Source organism: Pan troglodytes, chromosome 2 (genome assembly GCF_028858775.2).
Source record: "Pan troglodytes isolate AG18354 chromosome 2, NHGRI_mPanTro3-v2.0_pri, whole genome shotgun sequence".
Lineage (NCBI taxonomy): Eukaryota > Metazoa > Chordata > Mammalia > Primates > Hominidae > Pan > Pan troglodytes.
Window position 1 is genome coordinate 61,368,734 of NC_086015.1, and position 16,054 is coordinate 61,384,787.

Here is a 16,054-nt window from a genome sequence, read left to right on the forward strand (position 1 = left end):
AGTTTTGCTGTGAATCTAAAATTGCTCTACAAAATAAAGCCTTTTCAAAAAAAGGATGGGCAAGATATAGAAGACTATGAAACATTATAGAGTGAAATGAAAAAGAACTAAGGAAAATCGAGTGACATACGATGTTCTTAGATTGAAACACTCAGTATTGTGAAATTGTTAATTTTCCACAAACTGATTTACAGTTCCAATGCACTCCTCATCAAAACTTCAGTGTATTACTGGGTATCTTTCCACTTTGGACTTGACCAGATGATGCTAATATTTATATGGAAATGCAAAGATACAAGAATAAGAAAGACTCTCTTGTATAGAAGAAGAACAAGCGAATGCAACAAAAACAAAGATAAATAGATGGGACTTAATTAAACTAAAAACCTTCTGCACAGCAAAAGAAATAATCAGCAGAGTTAACAGACAATCCACAGAGTGGGAGAAAATCATCACAATCTATATATCTGGCAAAGGATTAATATCCAGAATCTACAAGGAACTCAAATTAGCAAGAAAAAAAGCCAAACAATCTCATAAAAAAGTGGGCTAAGGACATGAATAGACAATTCTCAAAAGAAGATATACAAATGGCCAACATCACTAATTATCAGGGAATCGCAAATCAAAACCACAACATGGTACCACCTCACTCCCGCAGGAATGGCCACACAAAAAAAATAGATGTTGGCGTGGATGCGGTGAAAAGGGTACACTTTTACACTGTTGGTGAGAATGTAAACTAGTACAACCACTACAGAAAACAGTGTGGAGATTCCTTAAAGAGCTAAAAGTAGATCTACTGTTTGATCCAGCAATCCCACTACTCGGTATCTACCCAGAGGAAAAGAAGTCAGTATATGAAAAAGACACCTGTACACACGTTTATAGCAGCACAATTTGCAATTGCAAAAATATGAAACCAGCCCAAATGCCCATCAATCAACAAGTGGATAAAGAAAATGTGACATATATATACCACAAAATACTACTCAGCCATAAAAAGGAACAAAATAATGGCATTCGCAGCAACCTGGATGGAATGGGAGACTACTACTTTATTTATTTTGAGACGGAGTCTCACTCTGTAGCTCAAGCTGGAATGCAGTGGTGCTATCTTGGCTCACTGCAACCTTTGCCTCCAGGGCTCAACTGATTCTTGCCTCAGCCTCTTGAGTAGCTGGGACTACAGGCATGCGCCACCACGCCTGGCTAATTTTTTTGTATTTTTAGTAGAGACAGGGTTTCACCATGTTGCCCTGGGTGGTCTTGAGCTCCTGAACTCAGGCGATCCACTTGCCTCGGCCCCCCAAAGTGCTGGGATTACAGGCGTGGGACACCACACCCGGACTGGAGACTATTATTCTAAGTGAAGTAACTCGCTTCACTTACTATAATGTAAAAGCAAACTTCGTATGTTCTCACTCATACATGGGAGCTATGCTATGAGGTCATAAAGGCATAAGAACGGTACATTGGACTTTGGGGACTTGGGAGAAAGTGTGGGGGGTGGAGAGGGATAAGAGACTACACATTAGGTACAGTGTACACTGCTCTGGTGATGGGTGCACCAAAATCTCAGAAATCACCACTAAAGAACTTATTCATGTAACCAAACACCACCAGTTCCCCCAAAAACCAGTTGAGATAAATAAAAAATTAAAGAACAAGATGAAACACTATCAGATATCAAGATTAATTACACAATACACATATTAATGGAACTGAAAAGACAGTCCAGAAACAGATCTAGATATATGAATGTATTATTTATGGCAAGGAAGGCACTACAGAGCAGTAGGGAAAAGGCCAAGTCTTTTCAACAAGTGTAGAGCTGCATGGAAAAAATGTAAAATTTGACATTTCCTTAGACCACACACACACATCAGTTGCATGTGGCTTGTACATCTAAATGTGAAACACATAATAAAGCTTCCAGATGGTTATATAGGAGAATACCTTCATAATATTGGGCTGTGAAAAGAGTTTTCACAAAGCAAGAACCATAAATCAGATTATATTAAAATTAAGAACTTGTGTTCAGCAAAAGGCAGCATTAAGAGAAAGAAAAAGCAAACTAGAGAGTGAGTGCCAATTTGTCACATACAATTGTCAAGGGATTTGTGTCTAGAATATATAAAGAACTCACACAAATCACTAAGAAAAACCCAATAGAGAAATGGACAAGTGATGTGAACAAGTACACTAGAAGATTTCCAAGTGGCCTATAAACAAGAACAAGTGTTCAACTTCATTAGTCATCAGAGAAATATAAATTCAAACCATGATGCAATAATATGTATCACATACAAAAACAGATTTTTTAAAAACAACAATATAAAACTTTGGTGGGGGCTGGGTGCAGTGGCTCACGCCTGTAATACCAGCACTTTGGGAGGTCGAGGCAGGCAGATCACGAGGTCAGGAGTTTGAGACCAGCCTGGCCAACATAGTGAAACCCTGTCTCTACTAAAAATACAAAAATTAGCTGGGTATGGTGGTGCACGCCTGTAGTCCCAGCTACTCGGGAGGCTGAGGCAGGAGAATCGCTTGAACCCAGGAGGCGGAGGTTGTGGTGAGCCAAGATCCCACAACCGCACTCCAGCCTGGGCAACAGAGCGAGACTGTCTCAAAACAAACAAACAAACAAACAAAAAGCCAACAAAAATAAAACGTTGGTGGGGATCTGGTGCAATGGAATGCTCAAATTCTGTTAATGGGATATAAACTGGTACAATCATTCTGGAAAACAATTTGTAATCTTCTTTCTGGACATCTTCCCAACAGAAACGTGTGCATATGTGCCCCTACATTTATACACAAGAGTGTTCATAGCACCATTACTTGTAATAGTGCCAAACTGGAAACAACCCATCTGTTCATTGAGTAGAACAGGTAACGTCAATGTATTCTTATAATGGAATACTGTAAAGCAGTCAAAGCAAATGAACTAGCCTCATGCTACCACATGGATGAATCTCAAAAGTAATGTTGAGGAAAAGAAGCCAGATAAAAGAATAAAGAATACATATTACCTGCTTTCATTCATATATGTAATATATATATATGTCAAGCTAATCTGCAGTGTTATAAATGAGTCTATGGTAGTTACCTTTTTGGGGTAGTAAGGAGGTGGTAACTGAAAGGAGTACAAGTGCTTCAAGGATGGTGGGGAAATGTTCTATTTCGTCACCAGATCCTCCCTTTGTAAGAATTTGTTGAACTGTACATTAATACTCTGTGAACTTTTCTGTTACATAAATTTTAAAAATTAAATAAACACCGATACTATCGTAGAAGCCATTGTTATCAGTGAAATGCACAAGTAAAATCATGACTTAAGCGAAGAAAAATATAGACTTCTGTGAGAAGACATATTCACAGATTTGATTTTCCAGGGAGGTTTTAAAAATAAATAAATTATGGTAAAAGCAAGTAACTTACAGAAGAAGATTGGCACATAATAAAAAGGAAAATAACAGCTTGTCCTTCTCAAATAGTGATCGGCATATATTACAATATAAGTTGTATGTGAAGTGGTCATTTAAATATCGTAGGCGCTTTTCCAAAATCTTGGATTTGTTACTAAAAGTTAAAAAGAAGGAAAACGTATTGTCAAACAAAACTAAGAAAATATAAGCAATGTGAATTAACATATACACTTTTTATTTTATGAAATTATCACTATTAAAAACGTATAAAGATACACACACGAGGGCATGTAAAACTGGTGAAATCTGAATAAGCTCTATGGGTTGTAGCAATGTCAGTTTCTCGGTTGTACTATAGGCAAGATGCTAGCACTGGAGAAACAAGATGAAGGGTACATGAAACCTCTCTGCACGTATTTTTCTGTGTGCAACTTCTCGTGAGTCTGTAAGTATTTTAAAATAAAAAGTTTTAAAATGTAGGGTATAATTCTCTGAGAAAGTGAAATATGGTTTACACCATCTCTCTATTTTCCAAATCCTAAATATCTTATTCTGCCCCAAAGTGACTGAAAACAATTAGTTAATTTAAAAAAATGCCTATTAAATCTCTATTAGTGTAAAGCTCTATGCTAGGGAGGGAAATGTAACAGACAAAGCATTATGAAACATTTGCCCGCCCCAGAGAAGCATAAAGTCTAGATAAAAATCTACACATTTTAAAAATGCATGAAAAGGTCAGGCACAGTGTCTCCTGCTTGTAATCCCAGCACTTTAGGAGGCCGAGGTGGGTGGATCATTTGAGGTCAGAAGTTCGAGACCAGCCTGGCCGACATGGTGAAACCTCATCTCTACTAAAAATACAAAAATTAGCCAAGGGTGGTGGTACACGCCTGTAATCCCAGCTACGAGGGAGGCTGAGGCAGGAGAATTGCTTGAACCCGGGAGGTGGAGGTTGCAGTGTGAGATCACGTCACTGCACTCGACCCTGGGTAATGGAATGAGACTCCGTCTCAAAAAGAAAAAAAAATGCATAAAAAGTCAGAAAACATATGGATAAATGTAGTTACTGGGTGGAGTTATGACTCATACTCTTTATACTCTCATATTCCAAAAAATGTTTACAATAAGCATATATGGCTTTCAATTTTTTTCAGTTCAATTTTTAAATGTAATACTTATGGGAATATAAAATGATGTAGCCATTCTAAAAATAGTTTGGCACTTTATTTTTTTTTTTTGAGACAGGGTCTCACCCTGTCACCCAGGCTGGAGTGCAGTGGCATGATCACAGCTCATTGCAACCTCTACCTCCTGGGCTCAAGTAATCTTCCCATCTCAGCCTCCTAAGTAGCTGGGACTACAGGTGCATGGCACCATGCCCAGCTAGTTTTTTTGTATTTTTTGTAGAGACGGGGTTTCACTATGTTGCCCAGGCTGTCACTTTCTTTAAACAATTTTTAAAAACTAAACTAAAAAGCTTCTGCACAGCAAAAGAAACTATCAACAGAGTAAACAGACAGCCCACACAATGGGAGAAAATATTTTCAAACTGTACATCTGACAAAGATCTAATATCCAAAATCTGTAAGGAACTTAAATTAATTAACAAGCATAAAACTAACAACCCCATTAAAAAGTAGGCAAAGGACATAGACACTTTTCAAAAGAAGACATACACATGGCCAAAAAGCATATGAAAAAATGCTTAAAATCATTAAGCATTAGAGAAATGCAAATCAAAACCACAATGAGATACCATCTCACACCAGTCAGAATGGCTATAATTAAAGTCAAAAAAATAACAGAAGCTGGTGAAGTTGTGGAGCAAAGGGAACACTTATACATTGCTGGTGGGAATGTAAATTAGTTCACTGTGGAAAGCAGTTTGGAGATTTCTCAAAGAACTTAAAACAGAACTACCATTTGACCCAGCAATCCATTATTGGGTACATACCCAAAGGAATATAAATTGTTCTACCATAAAGACACGTATGCGTATGTTCATCACAGCACTATTCACAATAGCAAAGACATGGAATCAACCTAGATGCCTGTCAATCGTAGACTAGATAAAACTAATGTGGTACAGATACACCATGGAATACAACACAGCCACCAAAAGGAATGAACTCATGTCCTTTGGAGCTGGAGACCATTATCCTAAGCAAACTAATGCAGGAACAGAAAACCAAATACCACATGTTCTCACTTACAACACTGAGTACACATGGACACAAGGAAGGGAACAATAGACACTGAGGCCTACTCAGAGGTGGAGAGTAGGAGGACGGTGAGGTTCAAAAACCTACCTATTGGGTACCATGCTTATTACCTGGGTGATGAAATAATCTGTATACTAACCCCCTGTGACATGTAGTTTACCTGTATAACAAACCTGCACATGTACCCCTGAACCTAAAAGTTTAAAAAAAGAGTCCTCAATAAACCCTATGTCTTGTTTGCTAAAAAAAAAAAAAGAAAAAAAAAAAAGAAAAAAAATCTAAACAAACAGCTGCTACATAACCCAGCAATTGCACTCTTGGGTATTTATCTCAGAGAAATAAAAATTTCTATTCACAAATACACGTACATGAATGTTTATAGCAGTTTTATTCATAGTAACCCCAAACTGGAAGTAATTCAGAAGTCCTTCAACAGGTAGATGATTAAACAGATTTTAATCTGTGGTAAATTCATGCTATGAATTATTTCTTAGCCATCAAAAAGAGCCAAATATTTATATACACAGCAACTTGAACAAATCCCTGGAGAATTATGCTGAGTAAAAAAAGCCAATCTCAAAACGTTACATGCCATATGATTCTATTTATATAAAATTTTTGAAGTAACAAAAGCACAGAAATGGAGAACAGGTTAGTGGTTGCCAAGGGTTATGGAAGGGGTAAGGATGGGAAGGAAGTGGGTATAGCTATAAAAGGGGAACACAGAGATCCTTGTGGTGGTAGAAATATTCTGTATCTTGACTGTATTAATGTCATTATCATGGTTGTGATATTGTTCTACAGGTTTTCAAAATGTCACCATTGGGGCAACTGGGTAAAAGGTACATGAGATCTTTATTATTTCTCATAACTGCATGTGAATCTACACTTAACTCAAAATTAAAAATTTGATTTTTAAAAAGTAATACATAGGACCATGGGAATGGGATGGAAGGGATGGTGGTATTGACACTTCTCTGAGTAAATCTTTTGGTACAGGATTGAATTTTGGAGTCATTAATGGTTCATGTACTCAAACATATAATAAAATTAAAGTCAACAAAGATGAAGAAAAACCCTAAAATGAAACATAAAAATAAACAAATGAACCTAACTGTATTTCACATGAATAACATCACATGTTGAAGGGGGAAAAACTAACCCAAGTAAGTTGAATATAGCATTTTATGCCTAAGTTTTTTTTTAACTTTAAGTTTTTGTGTGAACATATGCAATCAATTCTTTTGGGTATATACCCAGGAATGGAATTGCTGGGTCATATGGCAAATCTAGGTTTAATATTTTGAAGAACTTACAAAGTGGCCACATTATTTTAAAATCCAACCAGCAGTGTAAGAGGGTTCCAATTACTCCACATCCTCACCAAAACTTGATATTGACATTTTTATGTCAATTCTTTAACTTGAATTTCCTTCATCATATGGGTTGTATAAATTCAAATTCCAAATCCCAACTGAGAAGGGATTTCAATCACTCAGCAGAGGTTATTCTACCAAGAGCCAATGTAGAAACTTCTCACAGCATACATGATTGGCTCAAGTCGTATTTTTATTTTACTTAACAAGTACAGCAGTTAGTAAATACCAGACATTGTTATAAACACTTTACAAAAATTATCTCATTTAATTCTCATAAAAACCCAAAAGGTAGGTATTATTATTATCCCAATTTTATAGATAAGAAAAATTGAGGCAATTACTTCACGTTAACGAATTTGCCTGTAGGCATGCAGCTAGTATGTGGCAGAACTGAGGTGTAATCCCCAACTCCAGTCTGACTCCAAAATTTGCATACATTCATTAAGTGATTAAAGTGCAAATATCTAGAAAACTATTAGAAATGTGGGGCCAGGTGCAGTGGCTCACTCCTGTAATCTCAGCACTTAGGGAGGCTGAGTCGGGCAGATTTCTTGAGTCCAGGAGTTCGAGACCAGCCTGGGCAACATGGTGAAACCCCATCTCTACAAAAAAATTCAAAAATTAGCCAGACATAGTGGTGTGCACCTGTAGTCCCAGCTGCTCTGAAGGCTGAGCTGGGTGGATCACCTGAGCCTGGGAGGTTGAGGCTGCAGTGAGCTGTGATTGTGCCACTGCACCCTAGCCTGGGTGACAGAGTGAGACCTTGTCTCAAAAATAAATAAATAAATAAATAAATAAATAAAATAAAGAAAAAAGAAATGTGGGACTGAAGCCTTTTAGAGACCTCAGTCTTGGAGAAAGATGCGCTAGAGTTGCTAGGAAAAATAAATCATGTGCCTGCCTCATTGAAATATTTAAAAGAGAGAAGAAAAAAACTAAAGTTAATCCTTCCATGCCTAAATCTTGAGTAGGAGTGAAACAACAACTTAAAATAGAAAGGAGGTTTTGATTATCTTTCATATGTCTTTTTTTCTTTCACTTTTCCACTTTTTTATTTGGTATTTTTATTTTTTAAGACAGTCTCACTCTGTTGTGCAGGCTGGTGTGCAGGGGTGCCATCTCGACTCACTGCAACATCCACCTCCTGAGTTCAAGCGATTCTCCTCCTGCCTCAGCCTCCTGAGTAGCTGGGATTACAGGTGCCCGCCACCACGCCTGGCTAATTTTTGTATTTTTAGTAGATATGGGGTTTCATCATGTTGGCCAGGCTGGTCTCGAACTCCTGACCTCAAGTTATCTGCCTGCCTCAGCCTCCCAAAGTGCTGAGATTACAGGTGTGAGCCACCGCACCCGGCCATTTTTCCACATTTTTAATGTTCTGTAATGGATATACATTATATAAGTTTTTTTAAAAAGTTACATTTTTTTAAATGGAAAGGGCTGTGAAAATCCAACCTCGGGAAGATGAATAAAGCGAGAGAATGTTTACCTGTCATGAATAGAGTTGATATAAAGGTTCACAAACCACGTGAGAGAGTACTGATACATGGGATCAATATTAGCCAGGTCTGCAATGCTAAAGAATAACACTGATGAGTGTTTGGCGATGGGTCTATAGCCTTCTCGAGACTCTGCTATTTTGAGTTCTGTTTTTTCTGCAATCTAGGAGAACAGAAAAAGCGAGATTAAGAAATAGGAAGAGTATTTTAGTTATGTACTTTTCATATAATGAAGTATATATATATTTTAAAAATCTCAGTGTAATAACAGTATATGAGTTTAAGTATGGTTTACAAGAGAGGGCTTTATCATACTAAAAGCCAGAAATAAAGAAAACAAAAGGGGATGAAGGAAAGAACTAGGGATGGAGGAAAGGGGAAGGAGACAAAGGAGGAACAAGAGAGAAAAAAAGATAAAACAAGTTTAAACTTTAGATTAACAGTATGATCAGCTACCAACCATCTCCTTCTTGAGACATACCAAATAAGAAAGCTTTGCTTATTCTTTGACTGACTGACCTGTGTCTACTGTAGTCATTCACCTTCTTTTATCTTAACAGGTCAGAGATAAAGAGGGAGAGAGGGATGGAGAGCAAGTGTACATGTGCGTATATTTAAGGTGTTAACTCGTGTACTGGAACCCAGCACAGTCTGGCAAAGTAGGTATTCAAAACTATTTGTTGATTGATGGTTTTACATACAAGAATGCTTTTTCAACTAGCTTCTCACATGTTTAATTTTCTAACTTAACAGGACTGTAGATATTCAACCCCCAAAGAAAAATGTTCTCCAAGATAATAGCTCTTCAACTCAATTGGACAGGTTGATATTCTATAGAAAAAAATGTTTCGAGCACTATTCCAACTCACTCTTCCTTCTTTGGTAATGCTATCCACAGACTCTGATGAATGGTATGCCTATGTAGTCATGTTTATATCAAATCCTGTTTGTTGCTAATTTAATCAAGAGGCAGGGCTAGAACCAGATCCAAGATAAGGTAATCAAAAATTTCCCTGGAGAATTAAAACTTTAAAAGCCTCGGAAACTGAAGTTAGGTGGCATTGGCATTAGGAGTAAAAGGTAGTGGGACTTTTTCTACATGTTGGTTTCTACATGCTAGATGAGTATATAAAGGAAGAGATACAAAAGTCTTAAAAGAAACTGGTCTTCAGATAGAGTAGAGGGAAGCACAGAATGACCACACAGCCCCAGAGGTAGAGGAAGAGACAGAGAGTACTGAAACTTAAGGCCTTCCGTTCATCCTTAAGGTCGGGGTGTATGTCCTATAATTGGGAAAATAAATTATTCCCTTGTATCTTTTTTATTTTAGCTAATTCAAGTGGGTTCCTGTTCCTTGCAAACAAACTTTCCCCAAAATTATACTGTATAACCACAAATGAACTAAAAATAAGTTTGGAATCTCAGTCCTAACTATAAATAAGTAAAACAAAGTTATCGACAATGGGAATTAATGACATCTTACGTAAGAAAGCATAATTTTTGTATTCTCACTTAAACCTTTTGCTATTTAAACTTTGACTTTCAATTCAAATGCCATTTTGCAATTAATAGCAATAGCAAGCAGAAACAAACAGGAAATATAACTTTTATTTTTTTGAAAGGGAGTCTTGCTCTGTCACCCAGGCTGGAGTGCAGCAGCACGATCTCAGCTTACTACAACCTCCACCTCCTGGGTTCAAGCGATTCTCCTGCCTCAGCCTCCCAAGTAGCTGAGATTACAGGCGTCCACCACCACACCTGGCTAATTTTTGTATTTTAGTAGAGATGGGGTTTCACCATGTTGGTCAGGCTAGTCTCGAACGCTTGACCTCAGGTGATCCACCTGCTTTGGCCTCCCAAAGTGCTGGGATTACAGGCATGAGCCACTGCACCCGGCCGTAATTTTTAAACATTAAATAATAACTTAATTAGTATTCCATGGCTTGACCTATGTATACTTACAAACAGTGTTTGCTAAACTTGAATCCTTAGCATGAAATGCTAGGCTTAAGAAATATAAATACATTTTAAAAATCATTTACCATTAGTGTCCTAAAATCAAAGAACAAGATATTTTCTAAGAAATAAATACTATGGGCTGGGCACGGTGGCTCACGCCTGTAATCCCAGCACTTTGGGAGGCTGAGGCGTGTGGATCATCTGAGGTCCGGAGTTCGAGACCAGCCTGACCAATATGGAGAAACCCCGTCTCTACTAAAAATACAAAATTAGCCGGACGTGGTGGCGCATGCCTGTAATCCCAGCTACTCCAGAGGCTGAGGCAGGAGAATGGCTTGAACCCGGGAGGCAGAGGTTGCTGTGAGCCGAGATTGCGCCATTGCACTCCAGCCTGGGCAACAAGAGCGAAACTCCATCTCAAAAAAAAAAAAAAAAAGAAAGAAAGAAAGAAAGAAAGAAATACTGTGAGTATATGTTAAGATGTTAAAAGAGGGCAACTCATTACTTGTAAAACTTTTCTGGTCTGTGATATTTATATATATTATACTTTCCAAAAATAAAAAAGACTAAACTTCAGTCAGGAAACCACTGGAGTAGCAGTAGGGGTAAATTTTGAAATCTCTAGAATAAACTTGTAAAGTTTTGTTTGTTTGTTTAATCTTGTGGGTTCAGGGAAAAGGGAAAAGCAGATTTTGACTATTTTGAAGAGCCTTCCCTGAAGATGTTTTTTCTTAGGTAGGTGGAGAAAGGTAGAATAGAAGTCAGGGTCAGATACAGAGTATGTTTCAGCTCAAACCATATAATGAATTTAAAACTGTGTTTGCAATGATCAGTGGGATCCAGTCAGAAAGGTCCTATCATTTATTATATTTTTCTCACTGTAAGATAAAGCACTTGAACCAATAAATAATTATATCTTCCTTTCTCTTCGAGTCTTAATAGGAAATAAGCCAATAAATGCTCCCTATCTTCTCTCCCCTTTGAAAACTAGTTTGGTGAGGGAACAAGAAGTAGCTTGTTCTGCTCTGATGGACGGGTATTGGGAAAGGAGACACTACAGAATATCTCAGCCATGCTCCCAGACTGGGGGCTGCCACAGAATATTACTCTAAGACCCTACTCCTTTGGCTCCCCCAAGATGAAAAACCCAAAACAAAACAAAGCACCAAATAGTACAAGTGACCAGAAAGCATGATTACCATCACATTCATGCAAAATAAATCTATCCAAAAGGGAAGGGTGCCTAGAGCTTTAGAAAGTCCTCTGTCCAGCCAGGCACAGTGGCTCACGCCTGTAATCCCAGCACTTTGAGAGGCCAAGGCAGGCGGATCACCTGAGGTTGGGAGTTCGAGACCAGCCTGACCAACATGGAGAAACCCCGTCTCTACTAAAAATACAAAATTAGCCGGGTGTGGTGGCTTATGCCTGTAATCCCAGCTACTCAGGAGGCTGAGGCAGAAGAATCGCTTGAACTCGGGAGGCAAAGGTTGCAATGAGCCAAGATGGTGCCATTGTACTATAGCCTGGGCAATAAGAGCGAAACTCTGTAACAACAACAACAACAACAACAACAACAAGTCCTCTGTCCCAGAGCAAGGGTGCATTGTGGGGTGGGGAGCAGTGCAGAGATGCTGAGTAATTAGTGCAATCTCTGTTTCGCTTTCTTTTTATTTTTTAATTACCCTAAAGTGAAGGAGCACATAATTCATTGGGTGGGTCAAGGAAAACCAAAAGGCCTGAAGATCAATAACGTTAGCTTACAGAAGTCATTCTGTAATACCATTTAATTGTATAAACTTGGGCCTCAGCCAACCTTTCTGGGCCCTAGTTTCCTCAACTATGAAGTGCAAAAAATAACTGCTTGCTAACGCCTTTTCTGCTTATAACATTGTATTATTCTATAAAAAGAGAAGTAACATAAAAATATCATTCAGGGCCGGGCACGGTGACTCACACCTGTAATCCCTGCACTTTGGGAGGCTGAGACGGGTAGATCACCTGAGATCAGGAGTTCAAGACCAACCTGGCCAACATGATGAAACCCTGTCTCTACTAAAAATACAAAAAAAATTGGCCCGGTGTGGTGGGCGCCTGTAATCCCAGCTACTCAGGAGTCCTGAGGCAGGAGAATTCCTTGAACCCGGAGGTGGATGTTGGAGTGTGCTGAGATCACGCCACTGCACTCCAGCCTGGACAACAAGAGTAAAACTCTGTCTCAAAAAATATATATACATATATATACACACACATATATATATACACACACACTATATATATACACACACACACACTATACATATATATATACATATATATATCTCATTCAGCTCTGTTAGGTGAATTTGCAATAAATCTATTATTGGCTGTAAACTATTTGCCTCTCTTCCTCTACCTGCCACCCTCAACTCTTATATCTGTCTTCCCGACGAATGACAAGATAATGACGGAATTAATGTCTAAGAATCTCTATTTATTCCTAGAATCCCTAATTGTTCAATCAACTAGCAACTACCTCCACCAAGAACTCCAATCAGAAACAGAGGTAAGACAAGCTCTCAAATTCAATTTTCCAGAGAAGAGTCAATTAAAACCTGAATGAACCCAAGTATCCTGCTTTACCTATCCAATAATAATACCTATCTGATACTTCTAATAATACCTTACCAATCCAATAATAATACCTTACCTGTTCAGTAATAATACCTTTCCAATATTTCTTTTTTTAAAATTATACTTTAAGTTCTAGGGTACATGTGCACAATGTGCAGGTTTGTTACACATGTATACAAGTACCATGTTGGTTTGCTGCACCCATTAACTCGTCATTTACATTAGGTATGCCTCCTAATGCTATCCCTCCCCACTCCCCCCACCCCATGACAGCTCCCAGTGTATGATGTTCCCCACCCTGTGTCCAAGTGTTCTCATTGTTCAATTCCCACCTATGAGTAAGAACATGCAGTGTTTGGTTTTCTGTCCTTGCAATAGTTTGCTCAGAATGATGGTTTCCAGCTTCATCCATGTCCCTGCAAAGAACACGAACTCATCCTTTTTTATGGCTGCATAGTATTCCATGGTCTATATGTGCCACATTTTCTTAATCCAGTCTATCATTGATGGACATTTGGGTTGGTTCCAAGTCTTTGCTATTGTGAGTAGTGCCACAATAAACAAACGTGTGCATGTGTCTTTATAGTAGCGTGATTTATAATCCTTTGGGTATATACCCAGTAATGGGATGGCTGGGTCAAATGGTATTCCTAGTTCTAGATCCTTGACAAAGTGCCACACTGTCTTCCACAATGGTTGAAGTAATTTATACTTCCACCAACAGTGTAAAAGTGTTGCTATTTCTCCACATCCTCTCCAGCACCTGTTGTTTCCTGACTTTTTAATGATCGCCATTCTAACTGGTGTGAGATGGTGTCTCATTGTGGTTTTGATTTGCATTTCTCTGATGGCCAGTGATGATGAGCATTTTTTCATGTGTCTGTTGGCTGCATAAATGTCTTCTTTTGAGTAGTGTCTGTTCATATCCTTTGCCCACTTTTTGATGGGGTTATTTCATTTTTTTCTTGTAAATTTCTTTAAGTTCTTTGTAGATTCTGGATATTAGCCCTTTGCCAGATGGGTAGATTGTAAAAATTTTCTCCCATTCTGTAGGTTGCCTGTTCACTCTGAGGGTAGTTTCCTTTGCTGTGCAGAAGCTCTTTAGTTTAATTAGATCCCATTTGTCTATTTTGGCTTTTGTTGCCATTGCTTTTGGTGTTTTAGTCATGAAGTCCTTGCCCATGCCTATGTCCTGAATGGTATTGCCAAGGTTTTCTTCTAGGGTTTTTACAGTTTTAGGTCTAACATTTAAGTCTTTAATCCATCTTGAATTGATTTTTGTATAAGGTATAAGGGAGGAATCCAGTTTCAACAGAGTTATAGAACAATGGAACAGAACGGAGCCCTCAGAAATAACACCACGCATCTATAACCATCTGATCTTTGACAAACCTGACAAAAACAAGAAATGGGGAAAGGATTCCCTATTTAATAAATGGTGCTGGGGAAACTGGCTAGCCATATGTAGAAAGCTGAAACTGGATACCTATCCAATACTTCTAATAATACCTTACCTATCCAATAATAATACCTATCTGATACTTATAATAATACCTATCCAATAATAATAAATATATTTTAAAACGTTCATACTAAATTTATTTCTTCTGTGTATAGATACCATATAGATCAGACCAGGTTTTAAATAATTTAACAGTAAGATATTCTCTTATGAGTTTAAATTTATGTTTTGGTATTTTATCATTTTCTTTTTCCTTTCCAGCAAGGCTACTCCAGCACCTTCCTTGGGGACTGGAAACAAATCAGGATCTTAAGATTTCTTAAGAATCTTAAGATTTAAATCAAAAGACTTCTAGGATTCTTTTTTCACCTGCTGTTTCTTTGTTATTTCATTGGACATCATTTTGGCAGAGTCTAAGACTTTAATTGCACTTTCATCTTCTAAAATGTTTCCTTCTGATGATGATAATGTTTCTAAAATTTTTTTCTCTATGTCTTTCAGCTGTTTCTTGTTAGCTGCAGACTGAAGAATCAGGGCATTTCGTTCCTCTTCTAATTCTGGTCTAAAAAGATAGAAACATTTAGTCCAAATTTGTAGTATTTTATCTAAATTTATATCTAAGTGTTACATATCACAAATTTGTAGACATCTAACACAAACTAAGGTGGTTAATTGCTTTAAGGGAAGAATACTTTCACACATATAACTATTTGAGAAGTTCAAGCAAAAAAAGCATTAATTGTATACACGTAAAACGTGGCAATAATATGTGCCACAGTAAGTCTAAGAACACATTAGACTTATCCATATGGCATAGCTGGTATGCAAGAGTAAGAACTGGAGAAGAAACTCAAAGTATGAACTTCTTATCTATTTCTTGATTTTGTCATCACTAAGTCTCATTTTCATCATATTTTCTATAGTAGCACACATTGAAAGGATGACTGGTCATAAAGCTGGTTCTTTAAGTGAAAGGCAAAATTGGCACTTATGTCAAAACACTTATATCAAACAAAAATGGGATGAAACTTCAAAATAACACAGTCTACCATGGAATAGAATAAGTTATGACATGGTTCCATATTGGACACTCTACAAGTGGGATTTAAATATTGGAAGAAACACTTCATGGTTACATATTTTCACTTTTAATTCGATTTCATTTATTAGACCACTTGATAATGCTACATTTAGATTCAAGTGAAATCAGATTTCCTTCCAGAAGCAATTCTTTACTAGTAGCCCTCCCAGGTACCATAGTGTTTTTCCTCATTTAAAAAAAAATACATATTTGGGGTTTTACATTTAAGTCTTTAATCCTTATTATAGGCACAGGCAAAGATTTCACGACAAAAACATCAAAAGCAATTGCAACAAAAACACAAATTGAAAAATGGGATCTAATTAAACTAAGGAGCTTCTGCACAGCAAAATAAACTATCAGAATGTACAGACAACCTACAGAATGGGAGAAAATTTTTGCAATCAATCC

At 37.6% G+C, this 16,054-nt stretch overlaps 1 protein-coding gene across 1 annotated transcript in view; it reads right to left on the reverse strand.

Moving 5' to 3' along the window:
- DNAH12 (dynein axonemal heavy chain 12) overlaps window positions 1-16,054 on the reverse strand; it is a 262,414-nt gene that overhangs the window by 55,093 nt on the left and 191,267 nt on the right. Inside the window, exons 60-62 of the mRNA XM_054682010.2 lie at window positions 14,932-15,124; window positions 8,522-8,694; window positions 3,445-3,585 (exon numbers count right to left, since the gene is read on the reverse strand). Coding sequence (XP_054537985.1) covers window positions 3,445-3,585; window positions 8,522-8,694; window positions 14,932-15,124 — 507 coding nt within the window. The remainder of the gene's footprint in view (window positions 1-3,444; window positions 3,586-8,521; window positions 8,695-14,931; window positions 15,125-16,054) is intronic.